Source organism: Anabrus simplex, chromosome 3 (assembly GCF_040414725.1).
Source record: "Anabrus simplex isolate iqAnaSimp1 chromosome 3, ASM4041472v1, whole genome shotgun sequence".
NCBI lineage: Eukaryota > Metazoa > Arthropoda > Insecta > Orthoptera > Tettigoniidae > Anabrus > Anabrus simplex.
The window spans coordinates 96,992,897-97,015,957 of NC_090267.1; the positions used below are offsets into that span (position 1 = coordinate 96,992,897).

At 39.7% G+C, this 23,061-nt stretch overlaps 1 protein-coding gene across 1 annotated transcript in view; it reads left to right on the forward strand.

Annotated features, from left to right (window-relative positions):
* The window catches only part of toy (twin of eyeless), a 319,425-nt gene that overhangs the window by 52,189 nt on the left and 244,175 nt on the right, over positions 1 to 23,061 (forward strand). The window contains exon 2 of the mRNA XM_067144164.2: positions 17,117 to 17,324. Coding sequence (XP_067000265.1) covers positions 17,117 to 17,324 — 208 coding nt within the window. The remainder of the gene's footprint in view (positions 1 to 17,116; positions 17,325 to 23,061) is intronic.

Consider the following 23,061-nt stretch of genomic DNA (forward strand, 5'->3'; position numbering starts at 1 on the left):
TTTTGACAGCCACGTGCTTTTTGACAGATTTGTAAACAAAGCCACGTGCTTTTTGACAGCTGTCATCGACAACAACGCATAGCTAACCTCAGTACTGCCATCTTGACGGGCCTAAACCTCAGTGGTACCAACTTAACCTAACTAGCATGAGGTAAACAAAGCCACGTGTTTTTTGACAGCCACGTGCTTTTTGACAGACAACAACGCATCGCTAACCTCAGTACTGCCATCTTGACGGGCCTAAACCTCAGTGGTACCAACTTAACCTAACTAGCGCGTGGTAAACAAAGCCACGTGCTTTTTGACAGCCACGTGCTTTTTTGACAGCTGTCATCCGCCATCTTTAAACCACAGAGCGCTGTGCTGCCCTCTTTAGATGTAAAATTCGTCACCTGTCATCGGCAGTGCTGCCATCTTGGCGGGCCTAAACCTTGGTGCTACCAACTTAACCTCACTAACTCGAGATAAACAAATCCACGTGCTTTTTGACAACCACGTGCTTTTTTGACAGCTGTCATCCGCCATCTTTAATCCATAGAGCAGAGTGCTGCCCTCTTTAGCTACTTACCTTTGAAATGTGGTGGCGGATAATTTGAAAAATGCTTTTTGACAGCAGCCATCTTGCATCGCAAACCGCAGTGCTGCCATCTTTAGCTAGATACCTGTGGTGGCAGACAATTCTACGTGACAGCAGCCATCTTTGAGCACAGTGCTACCCCTCTTTGTGGCGGCGGGAAATTCCACGTGCTCTTGTTTGGAAACAAATTCACGTGCTATTTTCTGACAGCTGTCATCCGCCATCTTGCATCACAAACCTCAGTGCTACACTCTTTAGTTGAAATGTGGTGGCGGCAAATTCTAAATGCTCTTGTTTGGAAACAAACCTATGCGCTTTTTTGACAGCTATCATCCGCCATCTTTAATCCAGAGAGCACCGTGCTGCCCTCTATGTGGTGGCGGTAAATTCCACGTGCTTTACAAACCCATGTGCTTTTCTGACAGCTGTCATCCGCCATCTTTAATCCAGAGAGAACAGTGCTGCACTCTATGTGGTGGCGGCAAATTCCACGTGCTCTACAAACCCATGTGCTTTTCTGACAGCTGTCATCCACCATCTTTAATCCTGAGAGAACAGTGCTGCACTCTATGTGGTGGCGGCAAATTCTACGTGCTCTTGTTTGGAAACAAACCTAAACGCTTTTCTGACAGCTGTCATCCGCCATCTTTAATCTAGAGAGAACAGTGCTGCACTCTATGTGGTGGCGGTAAATTCCACGTGCTCTTGTTTGGAAACAAATTCTACTCGCTCTTCAGCTGTCATCCACCATCTTTAATCAAGAGAGCACCGTGCTGCCCTCTTTGTGGTGGCGGATAATTTAAAAAAATTCTTTTCGACAAGCAGCCATCTTTAATCCAGAGAGAACAGTGCTGCCCTCTTTAGCTACTTACCTTTGAGGCGGTTAATTAGAAAAATTCTATTTAACAAGCTGCCATCTTTAATGAAAAGAGCATCGTGGTGCTATCTTGCGGGTAATATTTTACGTCACAGCTGTCATCCACCATCTTGCATTGCTAACCTTAGTGCTGCCCTCTTTAGCTACTTACCTTTGAAACAAAAAATCTATTTGACAAGCTGTCACCCGCCATCTTGCATCGCAAACCTCAGTGCTGCACTCTATGTGGTGGCGGATAACTTGAAAAAATATTTTTGACAAGCAGCCATCTTTAATCAACAGAGCACCGTGCTGACATCTTTAGCTACCGCCATCTTACATCGCTTACCTCGCTGCTGCACTCTTTAGTTGAAATGTGGTGGCGGTAAATTCGAACAAGTTTAATCACGCATCGGGAAAGCTAGAGTAAGCACGTGCTGTTGTGATGACGTCATTGTGCATGTTTAAACCCGTTCGTTGACTAAAAGCTTTAGTCTTCGAGAAACAGTGATAGAGTGTGGAGTGCAAACATGACGAAAACATTAATAGTTGATGTGCAAGGCTTTAAAGTAAACGGAAACAAATTTGTGTTTAAAGAGGTGGCTGTGTTAGATTGCAGTGTGTTGTGGGCACCAAAACTTGTTAGTTTAGTATTTAGTCCACCGTTCCCTTACTGTTTGCAAACAGATGAAGATAAAAAGCAGACTCAGTGGATTGAAAACAATTTAGGTTTGAAGTGGGAAGAAAAAGGAATACCTTATCGTTTTCTACCTTTAATGATGAATGCACATTTGTCAAGAGCAGATCTTGTTCTTTTAAAGGGTTGTGACACAAGCTTACTGTTTCTCACCTGTTAATGATGAAGGTAGTGAGTAATTTACAGTCATTTTATAACTGTAGGGTTCGGTTCAGTATCGCTAACCACACAGTTTAGGGACCCTACTTGCCGATTTGAAGTCTAACAGTTACTGTAAATTATACAGGTTGGCATTATGTAGTCATTATTTTTTCGTAACTTGCGAGATTATACGTACCGATACATACTGCCACTGCAGTATTGTGAAAAGCACTAATGTTACAATTGCGGGAGAAAGTAAATCATATTTTCTTTTTCTGTAGGTTTGTAAATCTTTTTGGGTAATACTAGATAAGTAGAACTGAGACATGTTCGAATAATATATTTAATTACCTAGTTGGAGTTAAATGACTAGGATGTATGAGAAGCAAGAAAAATCTTCAAGAACTCCTCCGAAAAGGAAAGCAACGTTACCTCGTCTATTAGTTCAGTTCAAATGGAAGGAAATTTCGTTATCAACCTAACCTAACCTAACCTAACCTAATCTAACCTAACCTAACCTAACCTAATCTAACCTAACCTAACCTAACCTAACCTAACCTAACCTAACCTAACCTAACCTAACCTAACCTCACTTAACCTTGTCTTGTCACGACTGTGGTGTGGTTTGCAGACTTAATATTTGTTTATTCTTATTGACTTACGGCATATGTGCATGTAATTTATTTTCTTGTGTGTATTATTACAGGGTGGTTTCACATGAGTCCTAGAAGTAATAGCAAATTTCAAAAAGAGAGCTGAAATGTTTACACAAGGCAAACACGGAAGAATACGGTTATAGTAATGCTTATATCAAAATAAAGGCAGAAATATATAACATTCAATTCAGTGAGGGTGAGAAAGAGTGTTTATTTCCTTAATTCCTCATTGAGCTTGAAAACCGACTTAATTATGAATATCTTAATTGATCATTTATTTGGGTAAGAGAACCTCTATTATTGATACTTAATTAGTTTGTTGATGTCAAGTTGGCAGCAGTGATGAGACATTAAAAAAAAGAAGAATAGGGCGGAAATATATTTGCTTTTAAATGTCACAAGAACCTCGTTTATCCGACCCTTATCAATCCGGATCGAAAATAATAATTTATTTTTACTTGTACAGTATTTCTTTTACGGCGTCGACTCTTCTTGAATGCCTTTTCGCGTTAAGGTTAGTTAAGGGCAGGAATTGGAAGTAATTCGGCCACGGTTTATCAAAGGTACCGTCCCAGCGTTCGCCTGGAATTGAGAATGGGTAAAACCATTCCCAGGACGGCCGAGGTGGGATTCGAACTCACGCTCTTCTGAATGCAACGCACTACTAATTCGAAAATGAAACCAGCGCTCCATCAGAAGAAACAATGACTCATGGAGAGGCAACAATGCAGTGGACAAACTGATGGCCCATTTAGAATCCTTGACTGAAATCACACCGGCAGAACTGTTGTTAGTAAAACGTCTTCGTGTTCGTGTTGCGAGCAAACGCTATGCAAATATAAAATTTTAGTGCATAAAACAGAGTCGTAAATGTAAGAAAAGGTAAAGGTTATACTGCCCGAAGGCAGGTCCGAACCTCCGCAGAGGTGTTCCTGAGCCGGAGTTTACGTGCGGTAGGGTGGCCAGTTCTTTTCCGCTCCTCCATTCCCTTACCTCCCACCAACAGCGCGTGGCAACCCATCCAACTCCTGACCACGCCCAATGTTGCTTAACTTCGGAGATCTCACGGGACCCGGTGTTTCAACACTGCTACGGCCGTTGGTATGTAAAAAAGGTGTTCTTATATTTTTTGTACACTTGAAAAGAGGTATTACTGTACAACTTACTGCATGTTAGTGGATTATATGACATGTACTGTATTTGTTTTTTAGTTTTTTCGGATTGTCCGGATTTTCGATAATCCGGATCAGTTCCGGTCCCACTTAATCCGGATAAATGAGGTTCTTGTGTGTAGCCTTCGGTGAAGAGTATTATAAAGACAGTTTCATTGTTTAGAACAGCTACGGATAAGAAACAGGTCTTGCTACTGATCACCAGCTATCACGGCTATTTTATTACATTCGCTAAATAGAATTTGGCACAAAACTTCTGACTTTGGTATCACAAATACTGTCCAGCTATCTGTACAAGAGGCAAGACTGTCCGAATATTTCTGTTGAATGTTCAGTAAAAAATAAAATAAAAATGGAATGACACAATTTGCTACTAACTGTTCTTCATTTAATTCATGAGTAGAACAATATTGCCCATTAGTGTTTCACTGGCTGAACTGATGTAAACCATCGTACTCCATACAGTCAGTCGTTGTGGAACTTTTTCAGTCAACATAACCAAACGCAAACAGTGAACTAATATTGCGTCACATTTAATTCGCCGCAAGCGAATTGGGTCATTAGAGAGACCGTAATCATGCAGCACAGTCTGTGGGCCGCGACTCGGAATGGCAAGCGTAATTGAACATATAAATAGGACATAATACGAGCTTCAAAAACTAATTATCGCACTAACATCGCACGGAACTGATAATTGTGATCATATATTTGTCTGTTTGTTCAACACTAATATTTTCTTCTTATATAAGGATATATATTAGATGTTTTACTCGTCATTGACAGGTTTTACTTCAAGATGTTTACGAAACATAATTTGCAGAGCGGTGTTACAATAAAAGAAGCAATAAATTATTTTCTAGATCAGGGCCTCTCAGAGCACATGCGCCGGTGCAATGCGTGGTGTAAGGTGCTAGGTTGACCAGAGTGCAGATCTCCACTCCTCGAGTTAGAGCAGTAGCGCTGTCTCTCTCTTTCCCTACGCCTGTCTCGCTCACTACTCTGTTTCCCTCTTCCTCACTCGCTCTCCAGGTTTCGCCATCCGAGCCGAGTTGAGCCGAGCTTAGCCGAGTCGCCCCGAGACAGAACGCTGGTCCGAACCTAGCCGAGTAGGACCGATGCGCGGTGCATAGAACCTCTGCGCCTCGGTTTACACGCGTGAGATTTTGAACGTTTGAGGGATCTTGTCCTAGATGATGTATCGTTTGTTTGGTTCAGTCAAAAAAAAGAGCATGGTGTTCTAATAGCCAACCTGATCTTGCAAGAAAGTGTTCTACCGCCACACAAATTTGACACCAAAGAAACTTACGCTACACACTATTTCAGTAAATACAAATTAGTACAGTGTTGAGTTTAAGTGCATAATTCTTTCATAGATGTGTTCTTGGGTTGGGAGTCTATCTGAATTTAGCGTCATCAATTTTACGTCACCATTGTAACCATGGCAACCAGTATTCGTCTATTAATATTAGGTCAGTAGCGTCATCTTCTCACCGTGCGCTTTCTTTTTGTAACTAAGAGCTTGAGAAAATTTTCGTCTCAAGTGAAGGCCGTTCTACTCTTCATACCAGAAATGAAATCCTTGCACTGGCCGGAAAACGAAACCAGGGCTTTGGAATAAGTGACAAGTACGCTACCTGTTCTCCATAGGGCTGAATAATAATAATAATAATAATAATAATAATAATAATAATAATAATAATAATAATAATAATAATAATAATAATAATAATAATAATAATAATAATAATAATAATAATAATTTTGGACATTTATACAGAATGGACGACAACAAGTTAACCAAACAGATCTTCAAATATATTTGGAACAAGAAATCAAGGTGCCTTTGCTGGCGGGACCTAGTGTTTACAGTGCACTATGTCTTCTTGTATGAGCTAGAGCAATTTTGTTACTTTCATTGATCTGTCTCTGTCTTATACTTGGCTTTGACAATTTGAAAGTGACTGAGGTATGAGCGATGCTAGTAATGCCATTCCTTATGCAGCCAGTCCCTGCTATGAATGGTGTTAAACTATTGCTCATAGGGTCGGTTGGTGCATGCATTTCAGTGGGCTTGGCAGACTGATAACTTATGTAATACCATCTTCTGGCTCAGTGAGGAAAGCAACGGGAAACTACGGTACTTCACTCCTCATTTCCCTAGTACGCCTCTTCAGTGATGCCTAGGCCATCTATGATGGCGGAGCTGTTGAGGATCCAACCAGCCTTCGGGCTGATGACTAAACATACAAGAATTCAAGAACGATTTGGAAAGAAGCAACATAAGGAAAAAAGAAGCAACAGAGAGAGAGAGAGATTTTTAGAAAGAAAGTGTTAAAGATTGAAAGATTCCAAGGTCGGGAGGGAAAGAAAACAGGCTGAAAATGGTCCGAGGAGAGAAAAAGGAGGCATAGTCAGAAGATGAAGAAGTAATGGAGGAGAAGAAGGAACAACAAATGGTGAAGCACTGACATTGTCGCGCGCTCCCTAGAAGACCCCAACGGAGCAATGGTCAGAATAATAATAATAATAATAATAATAATAATAATAATAATAATAATAATAATAATAATAATAATAATAATAATAATCATCATCATCATCATCATCCATAACAGGACGCCAGATCTCATAGCAGAAAACTCACTACATGGAAGGATTTCTTCGTTACCTAGATGCACTTCCACTGAAAAAACAATATAGCAAAATATCCCAAATGTCTAAATTGAAATACCTGGGAAAAGTCATCCAATCTCTAAACTACAAAGAGCATACAGATTCACTTGGAACCGATATAATAAAAAATCCATATCCCGAAATGCAAAATTAAGGCATTACAACACCGTAATCAAGCCTGAAGCACTATATGTATCTAAAACACTGATGATTGGGGGCAGATAATTGATTAAAAATATAGAAAATTAAGAAAGAAAAATCTTAAGAAAAAGTTTTGCACCAGTCTGTACCGGGGGAATCTGGATGATAAGCAAATTTCATGACCTGTACCAGACACATTTAGGAAAAGTCGTTTGAAATTTTACTGACATATTCTCAGAATGAGTAATCAGAGATTGACCAAAAGAATTCTGAACCTTGCCCTATCAATGAAAGTAAAACAAAATTGGCTGCTCGAAGTTGGAAAAGATCTTCAGGAAATAGGCTTCACCGATGACACTGTGTTAGAGAAATCTAAGTTCAGAAAATTAGTCGACAATCACCAATTTACACTCCATCTAAGCACTTTCACCAATAAAACCTGGCCAGAAGATCGCGAGAAAAGCCACAGCGAGAAGATGAAGAGATTTTTTGAAAAGTAAAAGGCAACGACATCAGTTATATAAGTTCAATCGCGCTCCTTAGTCAGGCATAACGAGAAAAGAATAAGAAGAAGAAGAAGAAGAAAATACAAAATACGGACAAATCAAAAGAGTCCCTCACTTCAAATACCTGGGCGAATTCCTTGAAACAGCCGGACAAGAACAAATATCCCAAAACAACATCAATTTAACTCCAATTTTACCTCGTGTGAACTTAATTTATTAGATTTTATGACAGCATTTAACCAAATGGAAATTCTAAATTCCCATGGAGGGAATTAGATATTTTTAGATATTTTCTGACATGCTCTATTGGTGAAAAATATCTAATTCCCTCCATGGGAATTTAGAATTTTCCATTCGGTATTGTTAGGCGGGCAATAATTCCATTGTGGAGATTTATCTCCCGTATGCAGTTATCAGACTGTGCCTCTTATAAGGGCTTCTGATAAGTTCACCTGCATACACCCCAGCGTCAGTGTGTAGGGTCTGACACATCCCACTCTGATGAGTCTAGTGTCAGACCTAAGACGAAACGCTGGTTAATAGAGCAAAACGCCTGAAAAGCCTTACATCTGATATGTTTTTAGCATTTAACCAATCAAGTATATAACAGCTGGAATGACCAATAAACAATGTGTCAACAGTCATACATTTGACTGCTAGAGATCGTACTTTGAATTTTGACTACATATTATCACGATTGTAGTTGTATTTTCATATTTCACAACCACATCATGGCTGATGATGCACTATATGTTCTATGATATGTTAAAGGGACCTACAAGCAATGTAACAGCATTTAACTATATATAACTGTCAAATAGCATCCCCAATTGCTCACATTACTATTGTATATCTCCGACTCGTTGGCTGAATGGTCAGCGATTTGACCTTCGTTTCAGAGGGTCCCGGGTTCGATTTCCGGCCGGGTCGGGGATTTTAACCATCATTGGTTAATTCCAGTGGCCCGGGGGCTGGGTGTTTGTGCTGTCCCCAACATCCCTGCAATTCACACACCACACAAAACACTATCCTCCACCACAATAACACGCAGTTACCTACACATGGCAACTGCCGCCCACCCTCATCGGAGGGTCTGCCTTACAAGAGCTGCACTCGACTAGAAATAGCCACACGAAATTGTTATTTATTAGCATTGTATATTTCCACTCTATGTTTCATAGCCAAACATAACTGACAGTTCACCATTGTGTTTAGTATAACTATATTTCGGATATGCTAGCATGTTCAGAGTTGGCCAACACTAAACATCATAATACAAATACAATATCGTACTATGTACTATACCAATCTCATTTCTAGAATAACTTATAAGTCTGATAATGACCCCCACTCGGGTCGAAACTAGTCCCATATCTATATAATGCAGTGATTTAGTAAACACATTTGTATTGATTAGGTGGATCTAACCCCATCCCACTGTCGAACGCCGAAGGGCTTAAGAGTCTTTAATTACGATGTAGGCCTATGTATTTTCTGTACTGACAAAACATGTGGTGCTGTTCGTTTCTTGAACACCTGAGTTTTTAGTGAGATCATTTTCCGATATAATTGAATACCTCTGCCCTCTTCTTTTTCAGTAACTCATCAATTAAGAAATCCTTCAAAAACCGCAGGCTAAATGCGACATTTCTGTTAGTACTTATGAGTGAAGATTTATTTTCCTGGTGTCTGAGGGCGAAACGAATTTGCGAGTGAAGCGCAGCGAGCTGAATCAAGTCGACGGGAGAGGATTTGGTTTAGCCGAATTAACGCAGAATTAAGGAGCACAAGTTAGGACGGGCGGATGCTGCTAATGAGATCTAACGGCGAACTAACTTGCAAGAAACGCTCAAGAATTGTTTAATTATGTCAGTTTCAAAGTCGTATATATTTTAAAGACTTCCGAATTAGAACAAAGATAAGTTCTTATCATTATGATGAATGCTTTTAATATATTTCTGGGTTTACGAGAACTTTACCGATTCGCTTAATTTAAAGTATTGAATTATGAACAATAAATGTAATGCAGTTAATTGGAACGACTAAAAATCAGAATGAAGAATCAAGTCGATTATTTTTAGGAAATAAGGTATTAAAAAGCAGGAGCGTGATACTTTCATAACTTATGTCGACTGGACCATTCCAGATTTATTTATTTAGCGTATGGCTTTTTGGGTACATAACATATTATTATAAACGAACTAGTGCTTGAATGTATCTGACGGAATTCGGGGTTGCATTAGGAATTCCTCATACTCTCCTCCGTAAGCTCTATTTCTGCATTCTTCCGTAATATGTTTAATGCTCTGCTGTGGCGCGCCAAATCACATGCGGGTGAGGATTGCACTCTCCACTTGAAGAGTGAGTCTCCACACCTTCCAAGTCCAGTTTTCAACCGATTGATTGTTGTCCATACCTTGCCAGGTAGATCAAATCCAGGGACCGTCTCAGAGATGCGAGGTAACAGCTGACATCTTTGTGAAGTATTTTGAAGCCATTCTCTTCTCCAGGTAACAATGATGCTAAATCTAGTGGGATTATTTCCAGGTGTGAGAGGAAGATGTCTTGAACGAAGTTTATTGATTTTGAGGTCAAGAATATCAGAATGCACCATTCCAGAGAAATCAGTTAAAGTGCCAACATATCAGGGGATTTGGGTTTGATTCTTTAGGACGGTCACATTTCAGCTACTCCTTCTTCAATCAGTCACTACTGATCTGCATTTAGGGCAGTCGCCCAAGTGGCAGATTCCCTATCTGTTGTTCTCCTAGGCTTTTCTTAAATGATTGCAAAGAAATTGGAAATTTATTGAACATCTTCCTTGGTAAATTACTCCAATCCCTAACTCTGCTTACTATAAACGAATATTTGCCCCAATTTGTTCTCTTGAATTCCAACTTTATCTTCATATTGTGATTTTTCCTACTGATGTCATTCCATGTGAGCTCTCCACTGACAGCTCGGAACATACCACTTAGTCGAACAGCTCGTCTCCTTTCTCCCAAGTCTTTTTCCCAGCCCAAACCTTGCAACATTTTTGTAACGCTACTCTTTTGTCGGAAATCACCCAGAACAAATCGAGCTCCTTTTCTTTTGATTTTTTCCAGTTCTTAAATCAAGTAATCGTGGTGAGGGTCCCGTACACTGGAACCATACTCTAGTTGGGGTCTTGCACGTCTTACACGTTGGGCGTGAATCGTTCTCTTGAAATTTTGCTCTAAGCCGACACTGTACTTTTATCTTGTGCAAGTGGACACCCTTGTATACCATGGCCAAGCAGAAAATGCAGAAATAGTCAACATTGTTCCCTGTCACGCTCAATTCTGTTTTTAACAATTGTAGTTTCTGACATGACTGTCATTAGTGTGTGCATGGCAACTGCACCCGAGCTTGCAGTCTTGGGCAAAAGAAGAAGATCTCAAGATATTTTGCAACCAAGTCCACTTTCTTACTAAAAGATGTCGGCCAGAGTTAATGACCAAAAGTCTGTAAGCAGTAGTATTTCCGGTAGTCTGTGGTTCGAAATTTTAAACTACTATCTCAAGGTGACTGTACAAGTAGAATTATAAAACCAAACCCCATGGCACTACAGCCCTTGGAGGACCTTGGCCTACCAAGCGACAGCTGCTCAGCCCGAAGGCCTGCAGATTACGAGGTGTCGTGTGGTCAGCACGACGAATCCTCTCGGCCGTTATTCTTGGCTTTCTAGACCGGGACCGCCATCTCACCGTCAGATAGCTCCTCAATTCTAATCACGTAGGCTGAGTGGACCTCGAACTAGCCCTCAGGTCCAGGTAAAAATTCCTGACCTGGCCGGGAATCGAACCCGGGGCCTCCGGGTAAGAGGCAGGCACGCTACCCCTACACCACGGGGCCGGCACAAGTAGAATTGTAGTATACTGTTAATCTTAGCGTTATTATTTATTTATTTATTTATTTATTTATTTATTTATTTATTTATTTATTTATTTATTTATTTATTTATTTATTTATTTATTTATTTATTTATTTATTTACATCGAGACAGTCAGCTATGGACTAAAGTTACACAAACTACGTGTCTATCTTTCTTGGGTTCCCACCTTCTTGTTTACATAGGCTAAAGGTTTTTCAACCTCACGCTTCTTTTCACCTGTTCTTCCGCCGAGATGTTCCGCGGTCAAGCAGCTTCTTTGTCTGGATCATCCCTCAATCCTGCAACTTTCTTCGTCTTAAGTGCCCCCTCTGGTGGGAGGATGAACAATTACATTTCAAGAGAATTTTTATATTCATTGGTCTCCCAAACTGGTTTGTTTGTAGATTGTTTTTGGTGTTCTAAGGTTACTAGCACTTCTATCTCTTCCCACCTGTTTAAAATTGTAGCCAATCAAGAATTTTCGATATTTATTTAATAAACCAATAGTGTTTGTGGATGTGTCCAGCCTTCGGCCCAGAGAATTCTGGATCCTTCCTCTCCGCTATAAAAGCCGAGACCTTTTGGGCCATGTTGTCTTTCGATCGCTCCAGTCAAGAGGTTTAGAGTGTGTTCATAGAGGAGACAGGGGCCTTGCCTCGTCCATCTCCGTAAGGCCCACCAGCTCAAGGTAATGGCAGACACCTTTTAATCATGTAATAGTTACTGAAAGCTGATTTGAGGGGTAACGTTAGCAGTTTGTGCGCCAATATCTACGGGTTCACTCTCTTCAGATGACCATAAAAGGTTAACCTTTCTTTCTTCCTAACGGGTGTGATCTTTTAGACTCTCGCATACAACACTTTGTTCGACCTGAGGCGGAAGACAAAATCGTCGGACACTATCTTAGGATCCAAAATATTTCTGAGGAACTTCCTTTCCTCTTTATCAATCGACATATCTTCCATTTTTCAAGTGTTATTAGAGTGTCGGCCTCCGGATCCCAAGATAGCGGCAGAGGCAGTCGGATTTTTGAAGGGCGGAAAAAAGTCCATTCGACACTCCATGTCGTACGATGTCGGCATGTAAAAGATTTCTGGTGACACATTTGGTGTTTACCCGACAAAATTCATTAAATCTCAGCCATAGACGCCCAAGAGAGTTTCGGTTTACTCGGTCTGCCATCTAGTGGGCCTAGAGTAAAACGGAACGTCGAAATTGACAAGCAGACAGCCAGATGGCGTCAAATTGAAATGTCTGCACACGGTAGCTGAGGCCATACGATTATTATTATTATTATTATTATTATTATTATTATTATTATTATTATTATTATTATTACTATTATTATTATTATTATTATTATTATTATACATAATTCGATGGGGCCATCAAGGACCACGTTAAGTCTTGTTGCATTTGACACTGAACTTGGCCTTCTTTAGAGCCCAAATTTCCCTCATTCTTTGTGAGTGGGCCTGCTTACGCTCCTCTGTCCAAGGGGCACCGTGTCTTCTCTTCGGTTGCTCGTCTCGGTTTAGCCCGTTCGTCAATATTTTCTTGCGGAAGAGATCTCTGTTAAGGGCGTCTTCAGCTGAGATATGTAGCATTTGCAGGTCTTCTTTGGTATTTCTAAACCAGGGAATTGTGGTTTTGGGGTTTGAATCAAAAAAGTGAAAGATTTCTTTAGTTAACTTTCTTCCGTCCATTCTTTTCAGATGACCGTAAAATCGTGCCCGTCTTTTTCGGATTGTGTCGGTAATTTTCTCTATTTTGCTGTAGACTTCCTTGTTGGATCTCTTTTGATGGATTCCATTTCTGTACTTTGATCCCAATATTCCTCTCACAATTTTGCGTTCTCTTTTCTCCAGTTCTTCAAGGAGTCCTTTGTTGGCATTTAGAGACAGGGTTTCGGCTGCATATAGAACTACTGGCTTCAGAACTGTTTCATAGTGACGTATCTTGGTGTTTTGGGAAAGGCATTTTTTGTTGTAGATTGTGCGGGATGTTTGGTAGGCTATTTCCAGTTTGCGTATTATTATTATTATTATTATTATTATTATTATTATTATTATTATTATTATTATTATTATTATTATTATTATTATTATTATTATTATTATTATTATTATTTTGTGTATATATAACTATTGCGTATACATTAACACTGTAAAGGCACACTTTAATTCACTGTGCACTAGGGTGACACTGTAATTAGGAAATGCTCAATATCCCCCCCCCCAAAAAAAAGCCATAATTAAAACTGCTGCTAACTAAGGGAAGAAGGGAAATGAAAAAAGAACAATTTGAAGTCTTGTTGCTCAATTTTTCAGGAGAAAGAATTCGTTCAATAGGTTATCATCCGTCTGTTTCGATCACATTTTCGCGTTCATAGAATATGCTATTAAGGAAGCGTCCCGGTGTAAGCTGCTAACAGCATATCCTACAACTGCTGCTGCCTCCTCTCACAATAGCACTGGAGTTATAGGAGACATAAACCTTAGTACTGTTTTAATACCTACTCTCTTTTAATTTTCTTCCGTTTATGTTCCACAGCTAGGTTTATACGGCTCTAGTTTTGTTGGTCCTTGTATGCTATTGGCCTGAAGATAATCGCCTCCGAGGAGTTTCCCCTTAGTTTATGAGATAGTTAAAGGTTAGCTCTCTTGGTAGGATTACGCTACACTTAAACCCTCCTTTACTCCCTTCTAACACACAACCCTATCGCCAACAAACACCCCACCCCACCCCACTCCACCTCTCCAACCACACTTCACACAAGCAAACCTCTCTCACACATCTTTGAGTGTTTCCACATTTCAAGACTGGGGAAATGAAACCTCAATACAAATTCCTTGATATGGAACCTTGTAATCGGATAGCTGTTGGTCGAGGGCTTCTCTTTGTGCACGTTTAAAAAGAAGATTATATCACTCGCCAGGACTTACTCTGGTGTAAACTGGTCCAGCCAGCCTCACGGGGCTTTTGTCTCGACAACTCTCCTCTGTTTTTCTTTGTTCCCCTGTTATTTTTAAAAGCTCCATGTCGGCCATCCATAAAAATATTCCAGAAATATATATTTTTCTTATCAATTCTATTATTGTACTACGTTTCCTTCGTCTTCATGTATTTTCCCCTTCCAAATCTGCAGTTTCATATCCATTCACGTTATAGTCTGTTTGTCCTAGCCTCTCTCGCATCTGCTTATTCACAAGGGATGAAGATTTATTACAGTAAACTGTGTTAAATTCTTTAAGTATAAGAGATGTTTTGTTTAATAATAATAATAATAATAATAATAATAATAATAATAATAATAATAATAATAGTAATAAAATAATAATAATAATAATAATAATAATAATAATAATGAATCCCACCGTCGACAGCCCTGAAGATGGTTTTCTGTGGTCTCCCATTTACAAACCAGGCTGTACCTTAGTTCACTACCTACCCAATCCTAGCCTGTTCCCTCCTTGCGTCGCCGAAAACTTTCAATGTGTTAGTGCGACGTTAAGCTACTACTACTACTACTGACGTAGAGGGGGCCAAATTCCTTCCCTGCTTCTAATTTCGTCCCCCTAGCGATTTCCAGTTTGCACAGTTCGTACCTAATGTTAAGCCGCGCGCACTCGCGTAGCCTCATCCCGTTGTCTTGTTGTGAGAGTTGGTTGTGTGCACCACGTTTAGTTTCTGTGTGCAAGGAGGATATATTTTTCATGATGAGTTGAGTTAATGCAGCATTCGAATTAACAGTGTGTTATTCCTAGGGTGAGCACTGGCATGTGTATGAAATACTGGACTACATTTCGGTCGTGTGGTGTAGTTACTGGCGTGTAATCGCTACAGTGAGGTGACTGACAGAGTTACTGTAGCGGCCATTATAGTAAATCAGGGAATGTTCGTAATTTCGTCCCACTTCATTTTATTTCTTATTCATGAAGTTTATTATTAGCTTAAGATGGGAAAACGCAAGCAGCAGGATAAGAAGGTTATTACAAAGGCCATTAAGGCAGTGAGGGATAACATAATGGGTTACAAACGTGCAAGTATAGCGTTTAAAATCCCACGAGCAACGCTGAAAAACTATGTTAAATACCAATAAAACATTTTTCATAAATGGCCTACAAGTAATTCATTATAGAGCAAGTGTTTTGAAAGTTTGGAAAGGAAAAATATATTAACATTATTGTACTATTCATAAATTTGGTGGGGGACAAAATTACGAACATATTTTGGTAGTTTAATTTTTGTAGTGTTTATGTTTATGCCAAATGTTAACTACCTTACGTTATAACAGTTTCGTTGTAACTTTCCCGTAAGTGAAGAATATATTCAGTAATATATATACCAATTTCTAGCCTTGTCCAAATTAATCCTGAATTTCTACAAATCCAAATCTACTAAATGGACGAAATATGGACCCCCTACTACTACTAATAATAATAATTGCGTGTGGCCTCCGGAGAGCTCTCGTGCAAACACCCATAGGTGACGTAGGCGTTTGTGAGGAAGGGGCCATACCTATGATGAATTCTAACGTTGAAGATGGCACAAATACCCAGCCCCCGAGCCACCGGAATTAACCAATGAAGGTTAAAATCCCCGACCCAGACGGGAATCGAATACGAGACCCCTTGGACCAAAGGCCAGCACGTTATCCACGGAGGCAATAATAATAATAATAATAATAATAATAATAATAATAATAATAATAATAATAATAATAATAATAACCTGATATTTCGTATCTGTCATATGTATCATATACAGAGCTTCTTTTTTTTCAGCCGGAATGCGTTTCGTGAACTTTTAAGGACTTCGATGGTTCTCATACTGCACCCAAATTGCCTGCTCCCAAGGATACAATACACATGTTTTAAAAGTAGGCTACAGTATTTCAAAACTAGGACTGCCCCTATTTTAAATTCTCTAAGTTCGACTTGATTATTATTTTAAAGTTCTTTTCACCATTTCCAGTAATGTTCCGCATAATTTCGAGTTACAAAAACACATTTTACATCTGGGCTTGAAATATCATTCGAGGTATCGAAAATTGGAATAGTAGAACCTCGAGTAGCCTCTTAAAGTCCAAGTAGTTATTTCTGAGTTCTTTCCAGGTGGAACGGTCTTAGGCAGTGAATCCAAGCGATCTTCCGAATGTCTTTATACCATTGGTCTGGTGGTCTTCCTCTTGGTCTCACGTGGTCTCTAGGAATCCACTCCAATCAGGTTATACTTGGGGACAAACCATGATGACCACCCCTCACACAACCACTCTGCAGCGGAAGGCCGGTGTCTATTAGCGGCTCATAGAATTTACAACTCTACTGTAGCCGGAGTTGCCAAACCGTCTGCTGCACTCGACACGAAGAAAGGGTAAAGACTGAAGAGAGTGTGGAAGAAAGTAGCTTGGCTACCTCTCCACAACAAACAAGGATCACTTAGAACTTGTTCACTCAGCAGGGTGCAGGGTGTGATTGACTGCTGGCTTCCAGATTGCTTCCAGTAACTGAGGGCGTCATGTTTTGTCCTCAAGTATAGCTGTTCTCTCCAGGACCGATCTGATGTGTTCTGCTCTCTTCTTATCTTTCCGTGTAAAACCCAGCATTCACCTCTCCATACCACTTAAGGCTGTTCTCAGCTTCCAATTTGTACATTCGTTCAGTGTTCAGGTTACTGTTATGAACATGCAATGCAAGTCCTTTTTAAGTGCCAGAAGTGAGCTTTCAGTCTTGTGTAAGTGTTGCGTCTGTCAGTGAGGTAACGTAATGGGTATGTTTGTTCTGTGTTCTTCCCCGGCAGAGGAAGACCACCACAGTACGATATTTGGATGCTCTGCTGCAGGCCACAGCGGCATCAACCAGCTGGGCGGAGTGTACGTCAATGGAAGACCTCTCCCGGACAGCACACGCCAGAAGATCGTGGAGCTGGCGCATTCGGGCGCTCGACCTTGCGACATCTCGCGGATCCTCCAGGTGTCCAACGGCTGCGTCTCCAAGATCCTCGGCAGGTATACTAGCCTATACACCACCACAATTCCCATACCTCTTCATTCTCTTTCCTATACCCGTAACGCGTAATGTTAAAAGAAGCGTTTAGACAGATAGGGTTGGAGGGAGGAGCAACTGTAGTGCCATTGCACAGTGTTGCCACATTCTTACATTCCTTTCTCCTTCCCCTCTCCACCGGCTCACTTGTTCCTTCGTTCAGACCGCTGTGATCTGTTGTACGTAACTCAGAAGTGAGAGGTTTGGCAACTCCAAGCAACACGAGCCGGCCAGCAGACTTATCTCCATGGCAACCGCAATGGGCCAACCCACGTTTCCATGGCAGCTATACCCCCTACTCCCTTCTCCCCACCCAGGCAGGCAATAAACGGACTTCCCTCCAAGAACTGTCAGAATGTATCTTTTAATATTACGACAATAGTACTGTCTACCCTTGATTATCTGTGTCAAAACATGGCACCTAGCGAAAGGTTAAGTGTAAATGACAGATAGCACGTATCCCCTAACTGATGTAGATTCTATCGCTAAATAGATCTCTATTTTCTATTTATATTTTTCTTATTGTAAATGCATAATCGTTTGTTAAGAAAGAAGCAATTCCTTTTCTGTGCCGACTCAGTTAATATAACTTTAAATTTTTTGACGAAGGACGAAATATAATATTTAGAAGACTATGTACTAAAATCTATTAGTAACTGAATGGCACGTTTCGTTTCACAAAAAATTCTATCGAATCACTTTAAAACATGTGAGTACAGGGTGTATCATAATTAATAGCGCAGATTGAAACAGTCGTAAGTACACGATACCAGAAACAAAAATGTCTTAGTAAACATGGGTCCGCAAACGAGCTGTTCGCGATATAATTTAGAATTTGTGGTTAAGAATTTAAATCCGAAAGTTGAAATGTATGCACTAATCTCAAATATATGCAAATATGCATATAAATGCACTATTAAACGTAATAATTCGTCCAATTTCTCCTTCAAACGCACACAAAATGGGCTTGCATAGGTACAAATCCGATGTCTAGTGATAACACCGTCCAAGACATCAGATACCATAATGAGCAAGCAAAACTGGATCTCCACAGCGCACTAAGTTTCTCAAGAATTATCCCGCCTAGTGGCAATGATGGTTAAGTTGTCAAGCCTTTACGGTTTAACACTACGGTTAGCTGGTTCGAGTCTAGTTGGTGGAAAACCTCACCATCAGAATGTTGGTCGACAGGATAGGAGAGGTGGTGGTATGCAATTTATAATCACTAGATTGCGTGCCAAGAGACTAATTCCAAACCTCTCCGCAGTGTTCATATGGAGTAAGGGCATACGGTACTGTTGATGATGATTCGTCCGTCGGATGGAGACGTTAACCTGGTGTTATTGGGAGTAGGCTATGTGCTGACACCGGGTTTTACACTCTAACAACCTCATTATCATCATGACATAACATCCTGACATGCAAGTCACCATTGGTGTCAAATAAAAAGACCTCTACCAGGCCTCTCCGAAAGCCACATGCAGTCAATCAATCTACAAAAGAGATTTGTGAAATGTATGTTTCCTAGCAGACGAATCTATCGAGATTATGCGCGTGGCCCACTCTGTCACCGAGCTTGAGATTAATTAATAGTTACCATTGGGAGAGTATGAAAAGTGTGGTGTACATTCTGATATTCAATCTCCAGAACAACGAGCGAAAGCTGCCTTATAACGCTGCCAATTGGAACATTCGAAGGGATTGGCCAGACCATTATATGACGTACGCGTCCCGAATCTGAGGCCTGTGAGTTAAAATTCGAAAATCCACTGTGACTGGTCAGACGTACGGATGCCATCTCAGTGTCCTATGATATAAAATATAAGGAATCCATTTTATTCCTTTGTATGATTGCCATGTTCCTTTTGGTTCTTTATTGTGTTTGTCTTGGCCGGAATCAAGATGGAATTGTTGATATATAAGACAAAGGATACTGGTATAAGTCATTTCTGTGTACTTCTTTAAAAGTAGAGCTACTTAGCTGCTACGGATAGTTTCCGGAACTATTAATCCAGATTTTACTGTATCTTACTTTTGTACTACGAACTGATATTAGTTCATCACTGTATTGGAAGTTACCAAGCTTACCAGAAGATAAAATATTTAATCGCTTATGATCTAAAATGAGATGATCTGAATTTCTGAACATCTGAGATAACTTAAATTATCTGAGAAAATTACGTAAAAGACTTTGAGAGGATGAGCAGTATATTGGTAATGTTTTTCATCGCTGAAGACTTAGTGGCAGCATCAATGAACTTCTACGTATCAAAAATCTAAACTTAACTTGAAAACAATAATATTATTAATTTTATTTTTAATTGATTTTCTTCATCCTGATGGCAATTTTTCTGCTCCATTGGTCACACAAAACAAGACAGAAGATAATGAAGTAATCAAAAGTTTTTAGCGGAGTCAATCTCTTCTGAACTACACGCAAGTGTATGAAAATTGAGGAATGGAAAAGAATAACTCCCCAAGTAACGGACACACCCTGAAGTAGATACTGAACTGTCATTTTCAGTCCATAGAGTCACACTTGAATTTTTCTGAAGAATAATGTATTTCTGTGAAAGAAAGAGGAAATCAGAAATTGATTGAGAGACAAGTATGTGAGGAAATTATACGGAATAAGTAGCGTACAAAAAAATAATGTGTACCTATCGAGTACAACGGATTAAAGAAAACGTCCACAGGTAATTGTTATTCATATTTGCGCTTTAAAATATTACTCACCAAATAATATATGATAAAACAAAGAAAGTTACCAGTTTAATTCACGATTAAATAATAATTATTATTATTTTAATCCATTATTTTCCCTTTTAACAATCATCTTCCAGTAGTGAATTCTTATTCATTCTTCTACTATACACATATTATAAACCTCTAGTAATTATATATTTTAGTTAAGTACATCTACAAGGAACTTTAATAGAAATGTCAAAATAGTTTTCTTAATTATTTTATTACATATGGGCCCACTTTAATTGACGACCTCCCCGGAATAAGGGTGTAATAAACAAATCAGTAATTTTTCAGGAAAGACAAAAATTAGTTTTGGAGTTTACTTCATGGTATACAGTACTTGAACCAATTGCATATGCAAGTGTAGAAATGAGTTCATCTAGCAAAACAATACTTCATTGTTATAACTTAGGTTTAAAAAATAATGTGTGAATTGGCAGTGAAACAATGGAAAATAGTCTGCAAGTACGTCTTATGTTTGTACAGTATATGTATGTTGTGCATTCAGTCCGAAGGCCACAAACAGCTGTCATAGATGTCCTTGGCATCACTGAAGAGACATACTAGGAAAATGAGGAGTGAGGTAGCTTCCCGTTGCTTTCCTCAATGGACCAGAATTTGTTATTACATATCAGTCTTCCAAGCCCACTGAAATGCATGCACCTACCTACCCTATGAGCGATATTTTCACACCATACATAACAGGGAGGAGCCTCCGTGGCTCAGACGGCAGCGCGTCGGCCTCTCACCACTGGATACCGTGGTTCAAATTCCGGTCGCTCCATGTGAGATTTGTGCTGGACAAAGAGGAGGCGGGACAGGTTTTTCTCCGGGTACTCCGGTTTTCCCTGTCATCTTTCATTCCAGCAACACTCTCCATTATCATTTCATAGCATTTATCAGTCATTAATAATCACCTTGGGAGTGGCGACCCCATTGTAATAATAGCCTATAGGCCTATATGGTTCATTCATTACATCCCTGACCCGGTCAAAGACTGGAAAACAGGTTGTAGGTTTTCATTTTCACATAACAGGGACTGGCTGCATATGGAAAGGCATTACTAGCATCGCTCATACCTCAGTCACTTTCAAATTGTCAAAGCCAAGGATGAGACTAAGACAGATCAATGAAAGTAACAAATGTATTCTATCTCACACCAGAAGACACTGTAAACACTACATCTCGCCAGCAAAGGTATACGTTTGTATATAATAAAAGATAAATCCTGTACATGCACTCGGAACAAAAATTATAGCAAATAATGATAGTGTAATCATAACAATAACAAAAAGTCAAGAAAATACTTCAAAATATAGATATGATTTCGTATATGACCTTTATTTGAATTATCTATTACACCTGATAATGAACGAACACAAGCACTGTCCACCATCTTGACTGCTGGCTGTGAACCAGCTTGAAGTTCAAATATAAGGCATAAGGTGATACCACAATATAGAGTCGTGATAATACGCCGTATTTCCATTGACATCATACTTTTTTTTTTTTCAATGGTTACATCCTCTTTCGGGAAGGTCTTCAATTGTAGTAGTTTGATTAGTTAAGATAATCAAAGTGAGAGTTCTATATTAGTGAGTTTAATTATATTAATAAGGCCATGGTCACTTCCTTCCCAATCCTAGGCCTTTCCTATCCTTGTGTCGTCCAACGCATTTAGTCCATTCATGTGATGTTAGAAAAAATGTATATATAGTAATACAATGTATAGAATACCATTTCTGAAATAGGTTTCATACACAGAACACATTGCTTTAAAGGTGCTCATTAGATATTAGGCCATAGCTTCAAACTACTTTGACACACCTCTCAATCTGAAAATACACTTTCACCAAAACATACTAATTCATAAAGTAATATGTTACGAGTGCCTGTTGATGTACGTGTGAAATTTAATTTAAGACAAACTTACAAGGTATCTCATATAAAGTCAGACCGAACGCACGGTGTTTGTTCTCTGCGTTACGGCAGCTGCCTCAGCCGAACATTCGCGCACGGCCGCCCTGGTTTAAGCGTGTATACAATCTTATATGAAATCTTACTTTATAAAAGATGCTGCAAGTGTCGTCCTTCCTGGGTTACTGTAATATTTCTGATTTCGTTCGTAATATTTTCTTTCAGTTCCTCCAATGTGTGAGAATTTGCTCGATACACTTTTTCTTTCAGTTTACCTCACAAGTAAAAATCACACACTGTAAAATCTGGCGAACAATGGGGAAAATAGACCAGCACCGATCCCTGTGTCTGCAAACGCTTCCGATATTATAAGTAGGGAATCTTCTGCCGTATGGGCATTTATTGTCTCGAAACAATTAGGTCCAATTATTCGTCTTGCACTAACAGCACATCAAACGCCAATCTTCTTATCATGATTAGGGATTTGATAAACACCATTAAGATTTTCTGCACACCAATAGCAAGAGTTATGACTGTTCACATGACCATTAAGATGAAACCATAACTTTTACATACGAAAATGCAGTGTTGCAATGATAACTGTCTCACCATGTTAACAGCCGAGATTCAGACTGGCGACTGATGCTTGCCAGGTCGAACAAGTGCAGGCTCTTTGCAAGGTCAAGAGCTATGCGCGCGCCTCCCATACTGCAGTTGTCGTAGCCCAGAGTACAAATACCATGCGTTCGGTCTGGGTTTATTTGAGAGACCCCGTATATGATATAGGGCTTCCCAACCGAGATGTTGGAAGCGTGCTTGGTTCACGTAGAAGGATACGAGTACTCTACTGCTATTGTAACCATCTGACTTTGCCAGCAAATTTTTATGTAATGTCTCATACTTTCAATTTATTAATAGAATATCCTGAATCCACCCAGGTTTGACTCCCGCACAGCAAATTCTATTTTCCTGATTGGGAATCGAAAAAACCGAAATGAGGTTTCCACTTCTGGATAGGCACATGGTCCTGAGCTT